Source organism: Anneissia japonica, unplaced genomic scaffold (assembly GCF_011630105.1).
Source record: "Anneissia japonica isolate Jap-2015-1 unplaced genomic scaffold, ASM1163010v1 scaffold287834_len5846547_cov211, whole genome shotgun sequence".
Classification (NCBI taxonomy): Eukaryota; Metazoa; Echinodermata; class Crinoidea; order Comatulida; family Comatulidae; genus Anneissia; species Anneissia japonica.
This window is the reverse complement of record NW_022704992.1, coordinates 5,822,067-5,841,021: the sequence shown is the minus strand read 5'-3', so window position 1 is coordinate 5,841,021 and position 18,955 is coordinate 5,822,067. Positions and strand designations below refer to the sequence as shown.

Here is an 18,955-nt window from a genome sequence, read left to right as displayed (position 1 = left end):
TTTGGAAGACTCTTAGAGGTTCAGATGAAAAACGTAAAGGCCCCTCAATCTGAGTGAATTATTATTATTACCACGGTTAAGAATTACTGAGAAGTTCGGAAATTTTTATGATAAACTAGAAGATTGTAAATCAATTAATACTAAAAAAATAATTCACGATATACGTATTCATGTCAATATGGAATTGACTTCCCAGATGAAGATGCAAACATTAATTAAAAGTTGTTATCTAATATTGAATTAGAGAAACTGTAACCGATGCATATTGTCCGCCAAGAATAACAAAGCACCAGGTGAAGACGGGATAACAAATAAGCTATTGAAAAACGGAGGTAATATTCTAACAATATCCCTCGTGTACCTATTCAAAAAAATGGTGGAATGTAGGAAGCATTGTTCCAGTCTTTAAAGGAAATCGTAAGAAAGCCACCCCTGTCAAAAGTCCCAAACAATGGATCATACCATTGTAAGGTGGGGTGCACAATGGAGTGTTTTTCTGGATGCTGGCCTACAAGGTTTCGGCTGTCCAATGAGTTGTTTGTATCAGACCTATTTTATTCTTTTGTGTATTATGAATTAGAAACTGGGTGTAGCCTACCTAGGCATAAACATTAGTACTCCAAATGCAAAACATTATAGCTTCTCTTAATTATCCAATTTAATGGTTTCTAGAAATATATTATAGTCAGCATTTTATTTATTCTTTTTTAGTGTCATTTCATCTTTCTCACATTCGAACGAGGTAAAGGGGATGTCCCCTAAAGGGATCTACTGTACTATCTATAGATTTATAAATAAAACATTATTTAAGTTCCATGAGAAAAACAAATCATTTTTTTTAAATAAAGGTATGTTGAAGCAATAACATTTCACTGGAAAAAAAACATATGCTAAGTCTCATTACAAAATTTGGATAAAAAGAGTTTTTGAACCAATAATAATAAAGCAATCAGCACTTCACTCATCAAACATGTAGATCTCTTTTTTAAAATTGAGGTAAAAAGTACGCCCAATGTGGGGCTCGAACCCACGACCCTGAAATTAAGAGTCTCATGCTCTACCGACTGAGCTAACCGGCCTTGTTTTACAAAAAAAGAAACATTTAAAAAAATGTGGTTCTTATGCTTTAAAACTTTGATAAGAGAATTTTAGATTCTCCCCTGTTGGTTCGCAAATTAATATGAAAATAGACAATGCAGTAGAACTCCTTCTTTGGGACTCCCCTGTTAAATGCAATTGAGTGGTTTCTAGAAGGAATTGTATTTTCTTTTTTTTTTACAGTCAACATTTTATTCTTTTTACATATACCGTAATTTTAATTTACCTTACACAGGCATAAACATCATAGCTTCTCTTAATTATGCAATTAAGTGGAAATGTATTTTTTTATTCTTCTTTTTTCATTAGTATTACTATTATTTTCCTTTCTTCTTTATTACCAATGACAAGTATCTATTTACTTATTATTTAATTATTTATTTATTTAATATTAATATAGTATATCAATAGTAATGAAAGTATGTATAAAAATATAAATTAATATTATCATATAAAAATGTAAAAAAAAAACCCACTCAATTGGAATCACCCTCAATTGCATCATTGGGAGAAGCTGATGATGTTTATGCTTATGTAGACTACACCCAGTTTCTAATTCATAATACACAAAAGCTGATACAAAGACACTACTAGCACTGCAGCAGAAACCTATTGTAGACCAGCATCAAGACAAACACCCCATTGTCCACCCCTACCTTACAACGGTATAATCCATTGTTGGGTGGCTTTGGACAGGGGTGGCTTTATTCCGATTTCCAAACCATTTAACTACAATGTACTACATTGTGAATGCGTCATCGACGTTCCATACATATACACACATTGGCGGCCGTTCTGGAGGGCGGTCGCTATAGGTAGCGGCCGATATGGGCCTAATTAAACCATGTTAACAGGACACCTGTTATTAAGGGGACATTCTTTCGAGCAATGAACGAGGAAAAGGGGATATCTTTTTGATCCCGAAGATGTCCCCAAAAGGGATCTACTGTACTAAAGATTTACAAATAAAACATTAAAAAAGCAAATCATAATAACGTTTCACTTAAGGTAAAAAACATATTCTAAGTCTCATTTTTGAACCAATAATAATAAAGCAATCAGTACTTCACTCATCGAACATGCAGGTCTCTTTTGGTAAATTTTGGTAGATACACCAGTAAGTACAGAGTTAAGCTTATATTCTATACATTTTTATAGCTTATGGTGGTACACATTTAATAATTACACAAAGACCCTGCAAGTCTACCCATACACTTAAATTATTGTAGAAAACTAGATGACGTCAGTACGATGTTTCTTTAAAAAAATAACAATTACGATGAATATTCTCAGAATTATAAAATGCACAGAATATAACCAGTATTTCATTCACATACAAATAGTAAATAGGAAGAAAGTATTACCATGCATGATAGGAAGGTAAAACGTTCCCAACGTCAACACAATGAGAGAGCACTGAAGAAACTTCAAGAACATACATGAAGTATTTTCCAAAAACCGAAAGGTCCACTGATTAATCTCAGATAAGAAAGTATAATACATACTCCAAGTATTGAAATACGATGGCGTGTATTTCAATACTTGGAGTATGTATTATACTTTCATACATGAAGTAACAATGAAAATGCTTTCAATAAGAATTGCCAAGTAGGCGGTCACCTCATGGTCGGTGACCCCCTCTCTCTTTGTCTTAAAAAGTAGTACTTTTAATTGCCAATTTCAATTTGTTAGTGTAAGCCTTTATGTATTTTTGTTAAGTTAATAGTTTAATTCTTTGTTTATAATTTTGTTTGTTCTTTTATAAGATGTACAATGTGAATGCACCACCTTTTGTGTGTGCCACCGATATAAAGGAGTAATTTCCCAATAAATACTTACTAACGTAGCGTCCCGATTGTCATGTGCACGTCCTGAAATCAGGAAGTGATTGAAGATAATTTCATAAGTGCCGTCTTGATCCAAATTAGTGACGCCGGGGCAATAGTTGATAGTAAATAATAGTAAAAGAATATCCACATAATTGTTGAATGCAGGGACATATCTCTAGTAATACATTAAAAATACAAATTATAATTCGGGAAAAATAATTATCTTTACATGATATGACCCATGTCATGTGTACACCGTGCTCAAGCGGTAAAGTACTAGTACGTACCGTCCCGATTCAAGGAATGACGCCGGGACCGTATTGATAATAAATAATGGCTACGATGAATTTTCCGAATTTGAAACATCTTACTTGAATCTATTATTCTGTACTGTGTATGATGATGGTGATCAGGCATACAGATTTCAGGAAAAATACAAAAACAGCGTGGTGATTAATCCTGGTGCTTTCTAAGACGGAGTCAACGTTAAGGTAAATCAAACTCGGGGAAAAAAACTGTTCCAAAGGCATGTTTGCCTACATTTTTATACCATTTGAAACATCTTACTTGAATCTATTATACTGTGTATGATGATGGTGATCAGGCGTACAGATTTCAAGAAAAATACAAAAACAGCGTGGTGTCCCTGTGTATTTTTGCATACGTATTTGTGACATAGTTTTATGTGCTTATTAAAACATTGATACAAACCGAAGTTGTCAGTTATTTCATTTGAAACCAGTGTCAGTATAATCTTAGGTAAGCATCTGGTTCACATAAGGAAGAATTTAGTCCAATAAAACTGTTTATCATCTTGATACCTTCCGACGAAAATTGAGCCTACCGGCGTCACCACGGCGTCCCCACCGATCGATCTAACGTGACGTTGTTATGTGGGTTTTTTTAATATTTTTTATAGATTATTGAGAATGGTAATATCAACGAAAAAATAGATAAAATGACAGTGGAATGACCAACAAAGACAACTGAAGACAATAGTTCGTCATTAGAAGTTATTTAGTATAACTTTATTTGGAAAATTAATCTGAAAATCGAGTTGCCATCCCCCGCGTTGTCAGTGACGTCGTATGATTTGTGTGCGATTTTTACCAATTAAACCCTAAGTATAAAATAGTTGAGCCATGTGCAGTAGTACCTTGCAAATTAACCCAGACACCCTGTAGTTTGTTGATTGTTTATTGCTAGCGTCCCTTCGCTACCAATTGAGTCCCTTCGCTACTTCGAATTAGTATTTTCATTCATCTGGCCATGCAAGTCAGTGGTGTATCTAGATGTCTTGAAATGAGGTGGGGAGACTGATGGGGGGGGGGGCTTATTGCTTCAACATGCCTTCATTTTTAAAATTTAATTTGCTTTTTTAATGTTTTATTTGTAAATCTTTAGTACAGTAGTTCCCTTTGGAGTCTGTCTCTTATACACATCTAGATGTGTATAAGAGACAGCTCTGATTGGATGGGTCATTGATCAGGGAAGCATATTTATTCGGTTGATTTGAATTATTAAGATTCTTGTCACATTGCTTTATGACCTTGGGAAAAACACTTTATTCATGATTTTCTCTCTCTACTCAGGAGTTTAAAATGGTTGAAGGTGAATGTATTTGAATGAAATTACATGAACATCTACGACATAAGTAGTCAAAGTGCAGCCTACAGGCCACACGATGCCCAATGGCAATTTTATTGCAGCCCACGAAAAAAAAAATTTAAACCCTTGTGGGTGTGGCTTGACTACCTTCTTGGGCTAAAAACACACCTTGTTGTTACAATCCGATGCCAGTTAACTGTAAAATACTTATAAAATTTAGCATAAAATAGTATTGAAACAGTGTAGGAAGGTTCTTACAAACACACTAAAAGTATCATATATTCACCGTAAATCGTTCATGTGCAGCCCCCACAATTCACAATTCATTATTATGTTTACACCTGGTCTAGTAACACTTTTTAGTGTAGAATAATTCTGTTTCAAATTTCTAGAATAATAGAATTTTTTACTGTACTAAACTCCAATATAAATATAACATAATATTAATGTAGACATAAAACCATTGATGGCACCAGAGATCCTTGACAGTTCTGTGTCCCCGACCCCCGGCAGTACTGCCACAGAAAAAATATAACCCAATGGGCTAATCAAATATGAATTTATTTTCCATACAATACAGTAATACAGTATACAATAAGAATGCAAATTAAAAACAAATATATTGTATGGAAGGAGGCTAATGTAAGTTCTACTAGAGCTTTAAGACGTAGCCACCTTTAACAAAACAGTTGGAAAAGTGACCGGTACCAATGTTTAGCTGTATTTCAACTAATATAATAACAGAATGATATACCAATAAAATTATATCCAATCCAGTTTTGAACACAAGACCAGACACATTATTTCAAGACTCAAATAGAAATGAGAGGAAGAAAAGAAAAAAGATAATTAATTAATTACCATAACCCGAGACCAAAGACTTCTTAAAATGATATTTAAAACTATTCAATGTAAATTTATTTGTTAGGTCATCAGGAAAATTAGCCCATAATTTCGGACCCCAAAAGAGAACAAAAAAACGCCTGATACTAGATGTGCACGGAGTAAGAGAAGTATAATTGATGCTAGAAAATCTTGTATTATATTGATGATGTTCAGATGCTCTTGTATAAAGATTACTGATGTTGGGTGGTAAAGTATTATGCGGTAAACGATACATAAAAGCAGCAGTTTGGATTTTATTTAAATCATATACATGTAAAACATTAAAGTGATTACTATATATTCTTGACAAGTGCTATAAAGAGCATAAATTTATGTGATATTTGAGTGGTGCTTTTAACATACTTTCATTACTATTGATAAATACTATATTAATAGTTCAGGTTTTGCGATACTTGTACAAAGCAATGACTATATTTTATTTCTCGCTTTCTTCTATTATCCTATATAGTAATTATGGGATATTTGATTTGTGTTTTTAACATACTTTCATTACTATTGATACATACTATACTGTATTGTTATTTTATCAGGTTTTGTTATACTTGTAGAATGCAAGGACTATATTTTCTTTTTCAGTGATATTTAACTTTCTCGCTTTCTTTTAAAAACAATCATTATTTATTATTCTTTAAAGTACCAGAAGTAACCAAACATAGTAGTTAACTATGTTAATGTTTATAATTGTGGGAAAAAAGTACTACCTCTCAATCATAATTTTACCATGACTTGCCGAAAATATGGTAACCCATGCTGCAGTAACTCATGTGGAAATTCAGTTTGTCTGGCCATATAACATAAAGGCATGGTTCTACTTATTCAACATTTTTTTAAAAATTTAGGTTAAAAATGAATAGTAATTTCTCAAAAGCTTTAATCAAAAAATACATGAAGGGATTTACAATATTTAGTTATTTCTAAAAGACCATATCAGATAGGCCTAGATATAAAAATCATTCATGAATATAACTCTCTTCATTCAAATTGTAAACTCATTTTATTAAAAGAAAACAATATTATTTACCCAAAAAGAGTTTATAATCTGATCCCTGGATATGTTCGGAAAAATATTTAGGTGAAAAAATGATCTGCATATAATTCCACTTCAGATTCAGTGTAAACAGCAATACATGGGATGAATATATGTAAGATATAATTTGTCTTTAGTAAAATTGAAGTTAGCACGGCCTTTTCTATTTCCATCTATTTGTATACTAACACATACCAGCCTCTTTCCTACTAAATAAAGTCAACTGTGAAATACGGTAAATCTTATACTAAGGTGATGTATGCAAAATAGGATTCAGATTGGACTTAAGCCATCACCTTCATTTTGATTGGTCTTCAATTTCAATTTTCCCACTAAAGATTTCTCTCAAAAAAATCTATGCAGACCAATTAGTAACAACTCACTGTGCTGTAGTTGGTTGAGTACCAAACTCGTATAGTGTAGGACTGTAGCAGGCATAGGTAAAATGATTTAGGCTACTCCAAAACTAGTCCTGGCTGCACCAATATTTATATCCAAGGACTGATTTTGACGGCAAAAATCGGTCCGCCGGACAAATTTCGACCAAAATCGGTCCCCTAGACCGATTTTGGCGTGACAGGCCCACGTATGAAATTAAATCTATTAAATCTTCATTATATTGCATGAAGTACTAAAATCTGGAAAATTATTTTTCTATTCTCTAATTTGATGTAAAAAAAACTGTTTCAATATTTGAAGCACAAGTCTGAATAATCATCATGAAATATGCCTAAATTTGTTTTTTTATTTTAACTTTATTAATCAAAGTTTCATTATAACAATTTTGATATAATCCAGCTATTACACATAGTTTGTTATCCAAGTCTTTGTATTACAAGTACAATAAATAATAATAACATTTTAATTTTCGATAAAGTGGCTAACTATTGTTCAACTTGTTAATTAAATGGCCAACTTCATGGTTTGTAAGCTATCATCGCATGCATATTGCTATACCCCATGACAAACTGGCATCGAAAATCTACAAAGCCATGCTGATCCAGCAATTGACGGTACTCTTCCTCTGTTCTTTCTCTCCCGCTCATCTCTGTAAGCATCTCAAGGTTGCATTGTAGCACATGCAAGGGACCAGTTTTAGTCTCATTCAAAAGTAGTTCTACTATCAAAAGAGCGCCCCCTATAAAACCATAAAAGTATGCATAATTATTAACAATTATCATCATCATTATCATCATCATAATCATAACTATTTTAATCAGTTGGACATAAACTTATCATTTCATCATCTGTTTACAGCAAACCACTGCCTTTAGTTATATTATAGTGTATGCCAATGTTAAGGGTCTTCACCGTTGATTTCTCTGTTTTTAACAACAAAATTTATAAGGTTCTCCACAATATTTCTTAGGTTTTTTGGCCCTAGGCTTCTTCATTTTTTCTGTTTTATTGCTTTTTTTAATGTGTCTGTTTTTTCTTATGATGCTTCTCTTTTTTAAATATATTAATATTTATACATATATTTTATTGTTAATCCATTCTGTAACTGGTGGTTTACCCACTGTTGGGTAGTGACTTGAAATAAAATAAAATAGAAATGTTCTCAATGAATGGTTTACTCTTGATTTTTTTTTCGTCAAATATTGGGACTTTTCGGTGCTTAAATTTGTAATAATAATACCAAAGGATTCCTTAATGGATGAAAGAATTAGAACTTTGTATTAAAATTATAAAAAGTCCACAGAGAAAGTTAAGTTTAGAATAAAGATGTTTACCAATCTGAGCAAAGTTGGTTGAATATATGTGCAATTTTGAAAGGATTAGAAATGTTCAACATTATGTGAAAAAAACCTAGGTATTTTGAAGATTTAATTAGAATGGAGCATTGTTGTAAAGATACTTGTTTTCTATTATCAAAGTCTTGGTTTAATTTTTGGCAAAGACAGAATTGTTTTTTTCACGTACCAAACAAACCCTCTTATAGAGACTTGGCATTCTACTTCTGTTTTGTGTAAGCGACTAATTAATAAAAATGAGATTTTTTATTTTTTTTATTTTTTGCACTTTTATATCAGCATAAAGTTGATTTAATGAGAAGTTATATTCTGGAAGTTATTTAATTTTTTTTTTATTGATTACTGATATCAAATGTTTCCCTATTATTTGTTTTGTCTTAGTAAAAAAAGTTTTTTATAAATATATTAAATATATTATAAGATTAATTTTAGTAAAATTTATATGCCTACATCGTTTCATATATGTAGTTAAATTAACTTTTATGGAATGTAATGTGATTTGTCTTTTTTTTTTTTGTTTTTTTTTTTGTTAAATTTAATTTTCAGTTGTTTTGATTAATTTTAAGACAACACAAAACACCTAACTATTACTTTAGAACCCAAGTGCTGATTACAGACCCACCGTTTAAATATCATAGTGTTCATCTATTTATAGAAAAAACACTAATGATATTTATCTATTTATAGAAACAGTTATTTTCTTACCAGATTCCAAAGAATGAAACGCCTTTTCTAAAAGTTGGTGAACTTTATCCTCTTCCCAATCGTGAATAATTCTTCCAAAGGTATACAAGTTGGCCCGAGGAAAGTCGTCTTTGAAAAAATCTCCAGCAAGAAAATCTACTTTCAACATTTTTGTTTTTTCAGGTCTTATTTTCTGTGCACTCTCTATGGCAGAGTGTAGATCAAATACTGTTACTGAAGCGTCTGGATATTCAGAAGCTAATGCATATGCTAATGCTCCCGAGCCTCCTGTAGTTAAAAAAGTTAACATTAAGTAAGATAGCTAAATCACATCCAATAATGCGTCTGTTGCTTTTTCAAGGTCTCTTGGCCTCTCTAGATGAGCATAGCTTGCAGGGGGAGTGGTAATGTGGTACTAGACACAATGACCTTCCAACATAAAACCAATGCCGAAAAAAATCAATCAATTAAATTATAAAAACTAAATTTATGAGCCAGTTGTGAGGTAAAATAATCTCAAATAATAATCTTCTACTCCAGATTAAGCTAATGGGCTTCTACTCAATCACAGTATTTAGGGTCATGAATACTGTACGCGCACATCTCACAAACATGCAAGTTTACTTGCACTTATTTTGTCGTTTCGTGGGACCTTGGCAACAACATCCAAAAAGAGGGATCAACAGACAGAACTTTTGACGTAAAACCAGCGCATTCTGCCTACACATAAACACATAATAATCTGTTACATCATAGATTCAATGTTGAAACTTCATTAATTACCTCCTAAGTCACATATTCTTCTGAAAGGTGAAAGGTCAAACGATTTAGCAACACCCGGTGCCGTGAGTGAAGACAAATCATGCATAAATTGAAGGAAAATGGTTGAATAGTCTTGGTCACTACTATACAACGAATCAAACTTCTCAGAGGTAACCTATTTAGAATAAATTTAAAAAAAATAAGTATATCAATAAATCGATTATTTTATTCATTGCAATTTAAATATGAAATATTTCAAATTAAATTTAAACATCGTATAATAAAAACACATCAAACATTAAAATTGTATAAGCATCAAATAAAAATATCAAAATACAACTAAAGATAAAAACACCAAATTTAGAAATATAAACAAAAAAATTACAACTGCACTGAGTGACCATCCGAGAAGCCCGAAACTTCATCATCCTTAGTGACATGAATGGTAAATAAATTTTTAATCCTGTTAGTTTTGAATTTTGACAGCTCTTTTAAAATTATCAAGTAAGTTATTAAATTCCAAAACAGATGGAAGAAATTTGTTCTATATACATGGCATCTGATACTGGGTGGAACACACTCCTTTTTCCATCTTTACTAATCCTCTCAAAGACAAAGGTGTTATCCATGCACTTCACACACGTCACCATTCCAAGAAGGATATTGGCAAAGATAAAGAAGAGTATGGGCCCCATCCAAGAAACTTGTGAGACCTCTTCATTATAGTGACACAGAATGATTTGAAAGCAATATATCTTATTTTACATTATATAGTAACTCCAAACTTCACTGTTAGGTGGTCAATGAAGTCGTAGTATTACGAAAACCAATTAACAAATGTCTAACCTCCCCTTCGCCTTTGATGGTGACTAAAACATTCATGTACAAATCTATAAGAGCATTGGGAGTAGAAACATTGGTTTTGGAGGATTATATCCTTACTCTTCTTATAAAGCATCACCAATTATATTGAAACCTTGTTTAATATCAAATGAGAGAGAAAACACTCGATTACAGCTATTCAACATTTGGAAAGTGACCTGAGGACAGCTGGTCAACAACAGGGACAAATAGAAGACATGGATGGGAACGAAAGGAACACATGTGATAACATATAATCAACAACACCAGGAACAGTCCCGCAAGATAAGAATATGGCTGAGATGGAAGCCTAGTGACAGCTAACTAAGAGCATACTTTGAAGGCATGAATGATGAGGGGGAAAGAATAAATGACTGGCTAAACATCTTAGTTTGAGGGGTGCCTCTGGGGTGGACTTTTATCACAAAATTTTTTTTTTTTTTTGAGATAATTGAATAGATACTCAATTCCATAGGAAGGTTGATTCTATGTCACATCGCGCAATGCATAGCGCAGATGCACCGGCATGAAAACTTTCGTGCAATCAATCACTCTCTATCGAGGTCAGCAGGTATGTGCTGTCAGACAACGTCATGCACAGTGACACAGTACACTGATATGTGTGCACATCTCTATTGACTACACCCCTTCAGTAGACTTACTCTTTTAATAAAGTACAGTTTTTGTGTAAACAACATTTGAAACTTTTGACGTGTAAGTTTTACTTCCTTATTGTTTTTAAGTATAGCACCTGGTTTAATCATCATTGTGAAATTTACAAGATATACTGTATGAAATTGTACAATCCTGTTGTCTCTAATTGACATGAAACAAAGTAAGCCTACCTAAACCTAAAGCCTAGGCCTATTTCCAGTGGCGGAAAAAAAAAAACGAAAAGAAAGAAAAGAAAAAACACCCACAGTGTTTAAGTCTTCTTTTCCTACCAAAAACACCCTAGGAGAGTGCTATTCATAAATCCAATTGGTGAGAAATAGAACACTTGTAATTTACTCAATGTTAATGTACAGTAGCGGATTTTGTTGTTTGACAACTTTTTTTAACGGATTTTGGATATTAGTTTTCCTTTTTGCTGATTTTGTGATTTTTATGCTCGATGTTGCTGAGAAACTTCATCATGTTTTCTAGAAGTGAAATTTCTCTTTTGAAATGGTGTACATTTATGAGCCTTTGCATGTTGTCAAAGATTATGTTTGAGATGTTCGTAGAAGAGGCACTAACACCCACAGCTGTGAGTAGATGAATTATTTTTAATTTAATGACACATTTCATAGTTGCATATTGCAGGTACTTTATATTTAAATTTCTTTTAAAAGACATACACCTATTTTTTTTTTTTAATTATTTATTCGTTACTGAAAACTACCATGCTAGATAGTCAAAATCGACTCAATACAACCTCATATTCCTTGAATGTGCTGTGCTTCGCCCCCTTGGACCCCCAACAGGGGCTCTGCCCCAGGACCCCGCCGGGGGCCCTAGGCAGCCACCTGGCCTTCAGCCCCTGTGCCTACAAGATGTATATGAAAAAGAGAACATGGCTCACCTCAAATCCAAACGCATTTTTATAAGCCTGTGTATTATTTCCATCCTTGATAACAGTCCTCAAATTCTGGAATAAAGGGTACTGGATGCGGGAAGCATGGAGCACCGCTGCCACCATGTTGTTAGGCTTACTAGCTTGTAGGGCATCTGCTACCTCTGGGATATTACTGTAGATAGCTGTAAGAAAATGCCAAAGAAATTCATGTTATAACTTAGCCCACCACTTTCAATTTCTCTCTCCACAATATAAATTACTATTAACTCAATATTGCACCGCCATAATATTTTTATCCAGCCTAGCCAAAGAACATAAAATATATTATAGTCACATTATTTCTATACCCAGAACTTCAGAACCTTATTATGCAAATTGTCTGGCACTTTGTCAATTAAAAAATCGATTTAATAATGTTATATTTATATAGGGCATATTGCACATTGCCCCTATGCGCTTTACAGAGAAATAATATATAGGCCAACCGAGAAAATACAAATAACAATAAAATAATAACTATAAAATAAAATAAAAAAATAATAGGCCCAGGCCTAATTATCATAATAACAATGAGGCTAAACTACTCCTGTTAATTAATGGTTGGCCGTTGACTCCGAGGAGCTCATCCGCCCGTTGTTCAGCTATTGGTTTTTCTTGCTGCTGGGTGACCATGAACACCCTCCCCTCAGCAGCCACAAGACATATGCCTAAGACAAACTGCGAGGCATGCGATTCATGCAAGCCATCTACCCTGGTGACCACGTCAACTGCAATTCATGCGAGGCAGAACGAAGTGTAGCTGCAGTATTGTACCAAAAGTGCAAGGCACCTTGAAACACGCTACAAATCCCTAAAAGTGACAATGACACCACAATGACAATACTTGCTGCGAAGCAGCCAATTCATATTCTTGACAGCAATTTGACCCCTGAAAGGTCATTGTTTGTCAAAAAATGAGGGCCTAAGACAACTGAAAAGCTGAGTTTCCTTCTTTCGTTCTGCTATAAAATCAATTACTTTAGGCGACATTTGTAGACTAACCCACTCGTACCAACGTCCACATGTCGCGACGCTGGAGTATTACTATTAAGCATTTTTACTATATTTCTAGGTTTCCTATTTCTACGTTTAATCGGCCCATGTCTCAGCCACAATATTTTGAGGCCAATATTATTTACGAACCCAGTTAAACTTATTTACTAGCCTATTTCAACATGCTAATTATTACATTTAGGCGACGCTTGCTGTAGACTGGCATACACAGTGTTTTCGGAAATAAATACCATTTTATACACATGCGCAGATCGATTCGCCAGCAGCGAGTCATCGCCGGCAGCAGCGAGTCGCCAGCAGCGAGATGTCACTGCAGCAAAACACTATTGTACACGGTACCAACGCTGTTCTAATATAGACAATGGGTCGTGTCTCATATTATTTGTTATATTTTAATTATTCGTTATTTTCACTTGACTCGCATAAATAATTTTGTTCGAAGAACATTTACGGTATATGCAGTTATACTTCGCAGCACTTCACTTGCAATTTGCAATTTCTAGTTTAATATAAATATATGATGTTCATATGACTTTCTCATCGAGTAATACTAAAATCAAACCTCTTCCTTCAATAAAAGTGACTTAATTCAATCCGGTCCGATCATATCAATCTCTGAGTCAAAAGTAATAGGAGTCGCGACGAGGCCTCGCCAACCTTGAAACCAAAAGGAATCGTACCCACCTGCATGTTTTAATCACGTTCGGTAATAATTGACGTTATTGTTCTTAGACTTATTATGATAGATTAATAAATAAATAATAAATGAATACAATATTAAAATAGTATGGGGTTATTCTATACTTTTGAGGATCACCATAACCACAACTTGTGAACTATTATACAGACTCCTTACAAACGTGCCACACATAGATCCATCATCCTCTCCCATCATTTCACCACACCCTGAATGCATTGATGTGTTATAATTTGATTGCTAATCATACTTTTGTTTTTATATTATTTGGCATTACAGACAGATAATTAAGTAAAATTTTTATATAATACAATAATTGTAATATACCTCATTATTCGAATAAGCTCTAGGGGGCTCCCAGTAGAGGAGATAAACCACAATTCGACAGGAAGAAAAAAATATATAAAATTATATGTATTTTTTTACATATTAATAGACTCTACAATCGATTAAATAAACCTTTGAAACCCCTAAATTGTGATTGTCATATTTTCGGGGAGCTATGCCACCTGGACCACTTTCAAAAGTTTGTAGCAACTTCAGCCACCCCACCAACCCCCCCCCCCCACGGGGAAATCCTGGCGCCGCCACTGATCACAGCCATTAATTAAAACGACGATGAAGATGAATTATAATATGAATGTCATTTCAAGGAATCAAGATGTACTATTTTCCCAAATCCGCCCCCACTAAGGTGTGGACTCAGTCTTTGAACTAGGTAGGCCTAAAGTAGGCCTAATAAGTATACATCAAAGACAAAGTTTTTAAGTTTCACTTTCTATGATGCATCGCTCATAGTAATTACATCTCCTATGGTTGCCTAAAATGGCTGGCTGGTAAAACATTAGAAATTTGTTGGCCTGCATTTTGACTATATAATGATGACGTGATAATGAATTTTACTATATAAAAGTGTCATTTCTGGGCCTCTAGAGGTATTATTTCCTAAAATTTGCTCACGTCGGGCCCAACCATGGTGGCCCTGAGGTTTCAAAACACATGTGCGCCATTGCCAAAACCACATCACCCCCATCCCCTTGGTGCTCTGTACCTCACATTATGCCTCAGGGCATTCCAATAAGGTGGAGTACATGGATAGAAAAAGTTTAACATTAAAAGATTACTGGAGCATTGGGAAGAATTTAGAACTGAAAGGTAGGCTTAAGGCAATTATAAATGGGTCTGACGTAGTACCGCCGTTTGAGGATGGTAAAATTAGGAAAATTCTTTAGATCAAAGGAAGGATTTTCTTTTTTTGGGTCCACCATTCACATGAGCCATGTTTAAGATTATTTATAACATTTTCCAAAGTATTGTTTTTTTAACTCTCTGATTTGTGATCTAACACAACACTTAGTAGCTGTATAAAACAATAGGCATTTTTTATTTTGACTACGCAGTCAGTCTACTACGAACTAATGGACCGTGACGGCAACGCCAAGACACTGTTCGCGTACTACACCAAGAGCTGTTTTTCGTTTTTTTTAAGGCGACTAAGACGACAAAGCACATGTACGTATGCCTACGGAAAGGAGTTAGTCGACCATGGTTTTATTACCAGAGAACAATGTTCCCTTGTTTTATATTTGAAAAAGGAAATGTGAAAAAAAATTTAGTCAGATACTGTATACAAAATAAGAAGTTTCTAGAAAACACTGAGTGATGTTCCGCTGTTGGCTAGGATCTACCTAGGCCTAGCCTAGCCTAGGTGTCAAAAGAGTCGTTAACCGGGAGAAGAGGGGTGTCAGGCCTTCTCAGGCAATTTGCCAAATGCAAGAACGATGTACAACAATTTTAAACAGAGGTATTTATATAGCAAGGCTTGATCCACGATATCAAGGGCGGATGCCCTAGCTAGCGGCACCAGATAATGTGTTTTCTCCTACCCGAAATCCACCCTGACAAAGGCTAGGCTAGCCTAGGCCTAAGCCCTTTTTTTCACTATCCCCTGATTTACCTAATTTTATGTTGTGACTATTCATTCCTCATTTATTGCATGTGTATAAATAGGCCTTTATAAAACATTTAATTACTCACTTGTTTTAATAATTAATTCATTATTAAACGAAAAATGCTCGATCGCGGATGCGATGAAAATTGCAACCCCCAACAAAAAAGTTACCAGCAGTTTGCCAAACAATCCGGTGATCTGATTGGTCAATATTAGGGTAGTCGCCTCTACTCCAAATTCAGAAATTGGGGTTGTCGTGGAAGCTGTCACAAAACCGATTTTGCCAGTAAGGTTTGTGAGCATGCGCAGATGTCTGTTACGCTCTATTACAGTAGTTTGTAGTATACTGGCCGCGTAGTCAAAACGCAAAATGCCTAATATCATTATACAGTGACTATTGCTTCATTGCTTCATGATCACTTACCAGGATCTGATCCATCTTCTTTTCTAATCAGTTTCAATCCAGCAGCGAAATCTAGCAGTCGCTCTGTTGCGTCCAAGTTTATGTTTTTCTTGCAGGCTATTTCAAATGCTGTCATCCTGCCATTATTCTCAAGAAGATCGTATAATTCGAGCTCGGTTGTCACAAATAGAGCCTATAGCAACAATATTATGCATGTTAAGAAGGGTTTTGATCGGATAGAAGCAAGGCCTTTTGCATGAAAAGACAATTTATAACAATTTACGAAGACTATTGTACACTAAAATATGCAATGTAATTCATAATTATTTACTTGAAAAATACCACATGTTTTAATGTTCAGATACTTTAAAAATAGCTTTAATATTTTTGAGTTTGATGTCGCATACACAGGGTAGGCACAGGTGCAAAAGTATTATCATTCAGGACAAGAGGTGACATTTTCAAATGTGTCACGCATCAGACATCAATAACAACAGCATTATTTTAAAATTATGTTAAGCAATATATTCTTGTATGTTCATTATTATGTATTTATCTATTTGTTCCTTATTTTCTTTTATGAAAACTAGATATTAATCAGATATGCATAGGTATAGGTCCAACTTCAAAAGCAATGAATTTAATCTTGTAACCAGCCGGATAAGTCAGATTGCCAAAACTCAGTTTGCCGAATCCCAGATTGCACAGTTTACTTTGCCGAATATCAAATTGCCAACTCAAGAATTGTGAAACCTAGTTTGCCGAATCCCAATTTGCCGGAACATATTCGCGAGTGATTTATGCTTTAGTGGGTATAAGAGCCCAGCTTTTTTAACACTTAAGCACGTTAAAAATCACATTACTTCAACTTCTTTTGCCAGATGGTTCTTTCTTACTTTATCCTTGAGCCCCTCCCCCACACTCAAACTTCGCAGCCTCCATCAGCCCACCAGGCCCCCATCCATGTCAGATATGCTACACTATACGTCACTGACCAAAACACGGTATGCTGCAACTCTTTGTACCTTTACCCACCATGGTGAATAAGGCATTCGACAAACTGTTTTAGTATAGTGGGTTGAAATTTGGCAACTGGGTTTCGAAAAATTGGGTCGGTAAAATGGCATTCGGCAAATATGGTTTCGGCCAAGTGGACTCGGCAATCTGAGATTTGGCAAACTGGCTTTCAGCAAACTGGTTGAATACCATCAAGGTAGCCAAAATTCAGAAATCTATCATGGGATGTAAATGCAATTATTAGCAATTTTAACAATGCAGGTAAATGATTGAGGCAAATACATTACAAACTAGAGGTTATCTCTTTACGTGATGCATTTCTTATAAAGTATCTTCACATTGGTCTGTTTCATGTGCGTCATCATTACCATCATCATCAATATTATTATTATTATTATTATTATTATTATTATTATTATTATTATTATTATCAATATTATTATTATTATTATTATTATTAATCATTCCACAATATTATAGTAAAAAACCTGGGACTGCTGAAATCCATTGTAGATATTCACAATGTGCTGGGGCTATTCTTTCGAATTAGAAGCGTTGACAGACGACATGATGCCTTCACACTCTCTGTAAACAAGAATAAAAATACGGATGCCAGTTCTTTTGTTAGTCACGTGTGTGATTTATTGTAGAATACCGTCTAAGCAGACGTGGTTGGTACATTAATAATAATGGTTGGAGTGGTTGTAGGTTGCCTTGGTAAATGGCATTGGATATCTCCTTAATCGATGATGATGGTTATCTCTAAAATAGTAACGTATAACATTGCATTAACATCATAACATCAAACATTATGAAAACTATTACTCAAATAAAGGTGAAACCACAATCACAATCACAGCGCAGCAGATTACGCTGCACGGTATCTACATTATACCTAGCGAACGCACACAGGCGCCGCTACATCACTACACCACCAGTACTGTAGGTGGCCATGGCCTAGGCCTAACTTCTAGCTGGTCAGTACTGTTTACTACTAGACATCATATTGTTACCACAGTACTATCAGGTGATTCTAAAGATAATAATTAGACTGAAGCATATGATTAATTGAATGATAACTAATTAAAGATAATTACCAAAGATACTAGTATCTTTGTAATTATTTACATCAATTACGCTTCAATTGGTAATTAATAGGCCTAGTTCTTCAGAGAAATATGGCACCCTAACAAAGGATCTTATAAACACAAGATAGCGTTCTCCGCAATTTACGCGTGCAAATTCAGTAATAACGCATGAACGACGCCCTCTTGCTAAATTGGAAACTTTTGAACCTTGACCGCTCTGACCATAGCGTGCGCCGCGCGACTTTACGTTTACGCGTAACAATTAGAAGCGTCCGATTTACAATATGTATAGGGCTATGTTCTCACGCGGCTGCCAACGGTTAGCAGGATCCGGATCTTTCTAACCGTTAGCTGCCGTGCGTCCATATGAGAAAATCCTGATCCGGATACCAAGAATATGACGTATGATTGGTTGATGATAGAAATGCGTTCACTTGCTAACCGATAGCGCTTGCTAACCGTTAACGGTATCCAGATACCGCTAACGGTTAGCGCTAACCGATCGGGCGTTCTCACGCAGGTGCTAATGTGACCTTCAGAACGTGTCCGTTGGTGTTGAATACGAAATAGAGAGTGGGCAAAAGCAAAGTCATAAAACACATATTATATAGCACCCGGAGACAGAAATCCAATTAATGTCACGATTGTGTTTATTTAGG

General features: G+C 34.6%; 1 protein-coding gene and 1 non-coding gene across 2 annotated transcripts; both read right to left on the bottom strand.

The window, feature by feature from the left end:
- Nucleotides 1-1,006: 1,006 nt before the first annotated feature.
- On the bottom strand, nt 1,007-1,079 carry Trnak-cuu. Its single transcript has one exon. It is a non-coding gene; the product is annotated as a tRNA-Lys (tRNA).
- Nucleotides 1,080-5,183: 4,104 nt separating this feature from the next.
- LOC117104935 (acetylserotonin O-methyltransferase-like) lies at nt 5,184-17,793 on the bottom strand. The gene is made up of 6 exons (XM_033245890.1): nt 17,697-17,793; nt 16,213-16,384; nt 12,094-12,269; nt 9,690-9,843; nt 8,928-9,194; nt 5,184-7,606 (listed from the first exon to the last, which is right to left on the bottom strand). Exons 2-6 carry the CDS (start codon nt 16,325-16,327, stop codon nt 7,386-7,388), a joined length of 933 nt encoding a protein of 310 aa, XP_033101781.1. The 5' UTR covers nt 16,328-16,384; nt 17,697-17,793; the 3' UTR covers nt 5,184-7,385.
- Between the last annotated feature and the right edge of the window lie 1,162 nt (nt 17,794-18,955).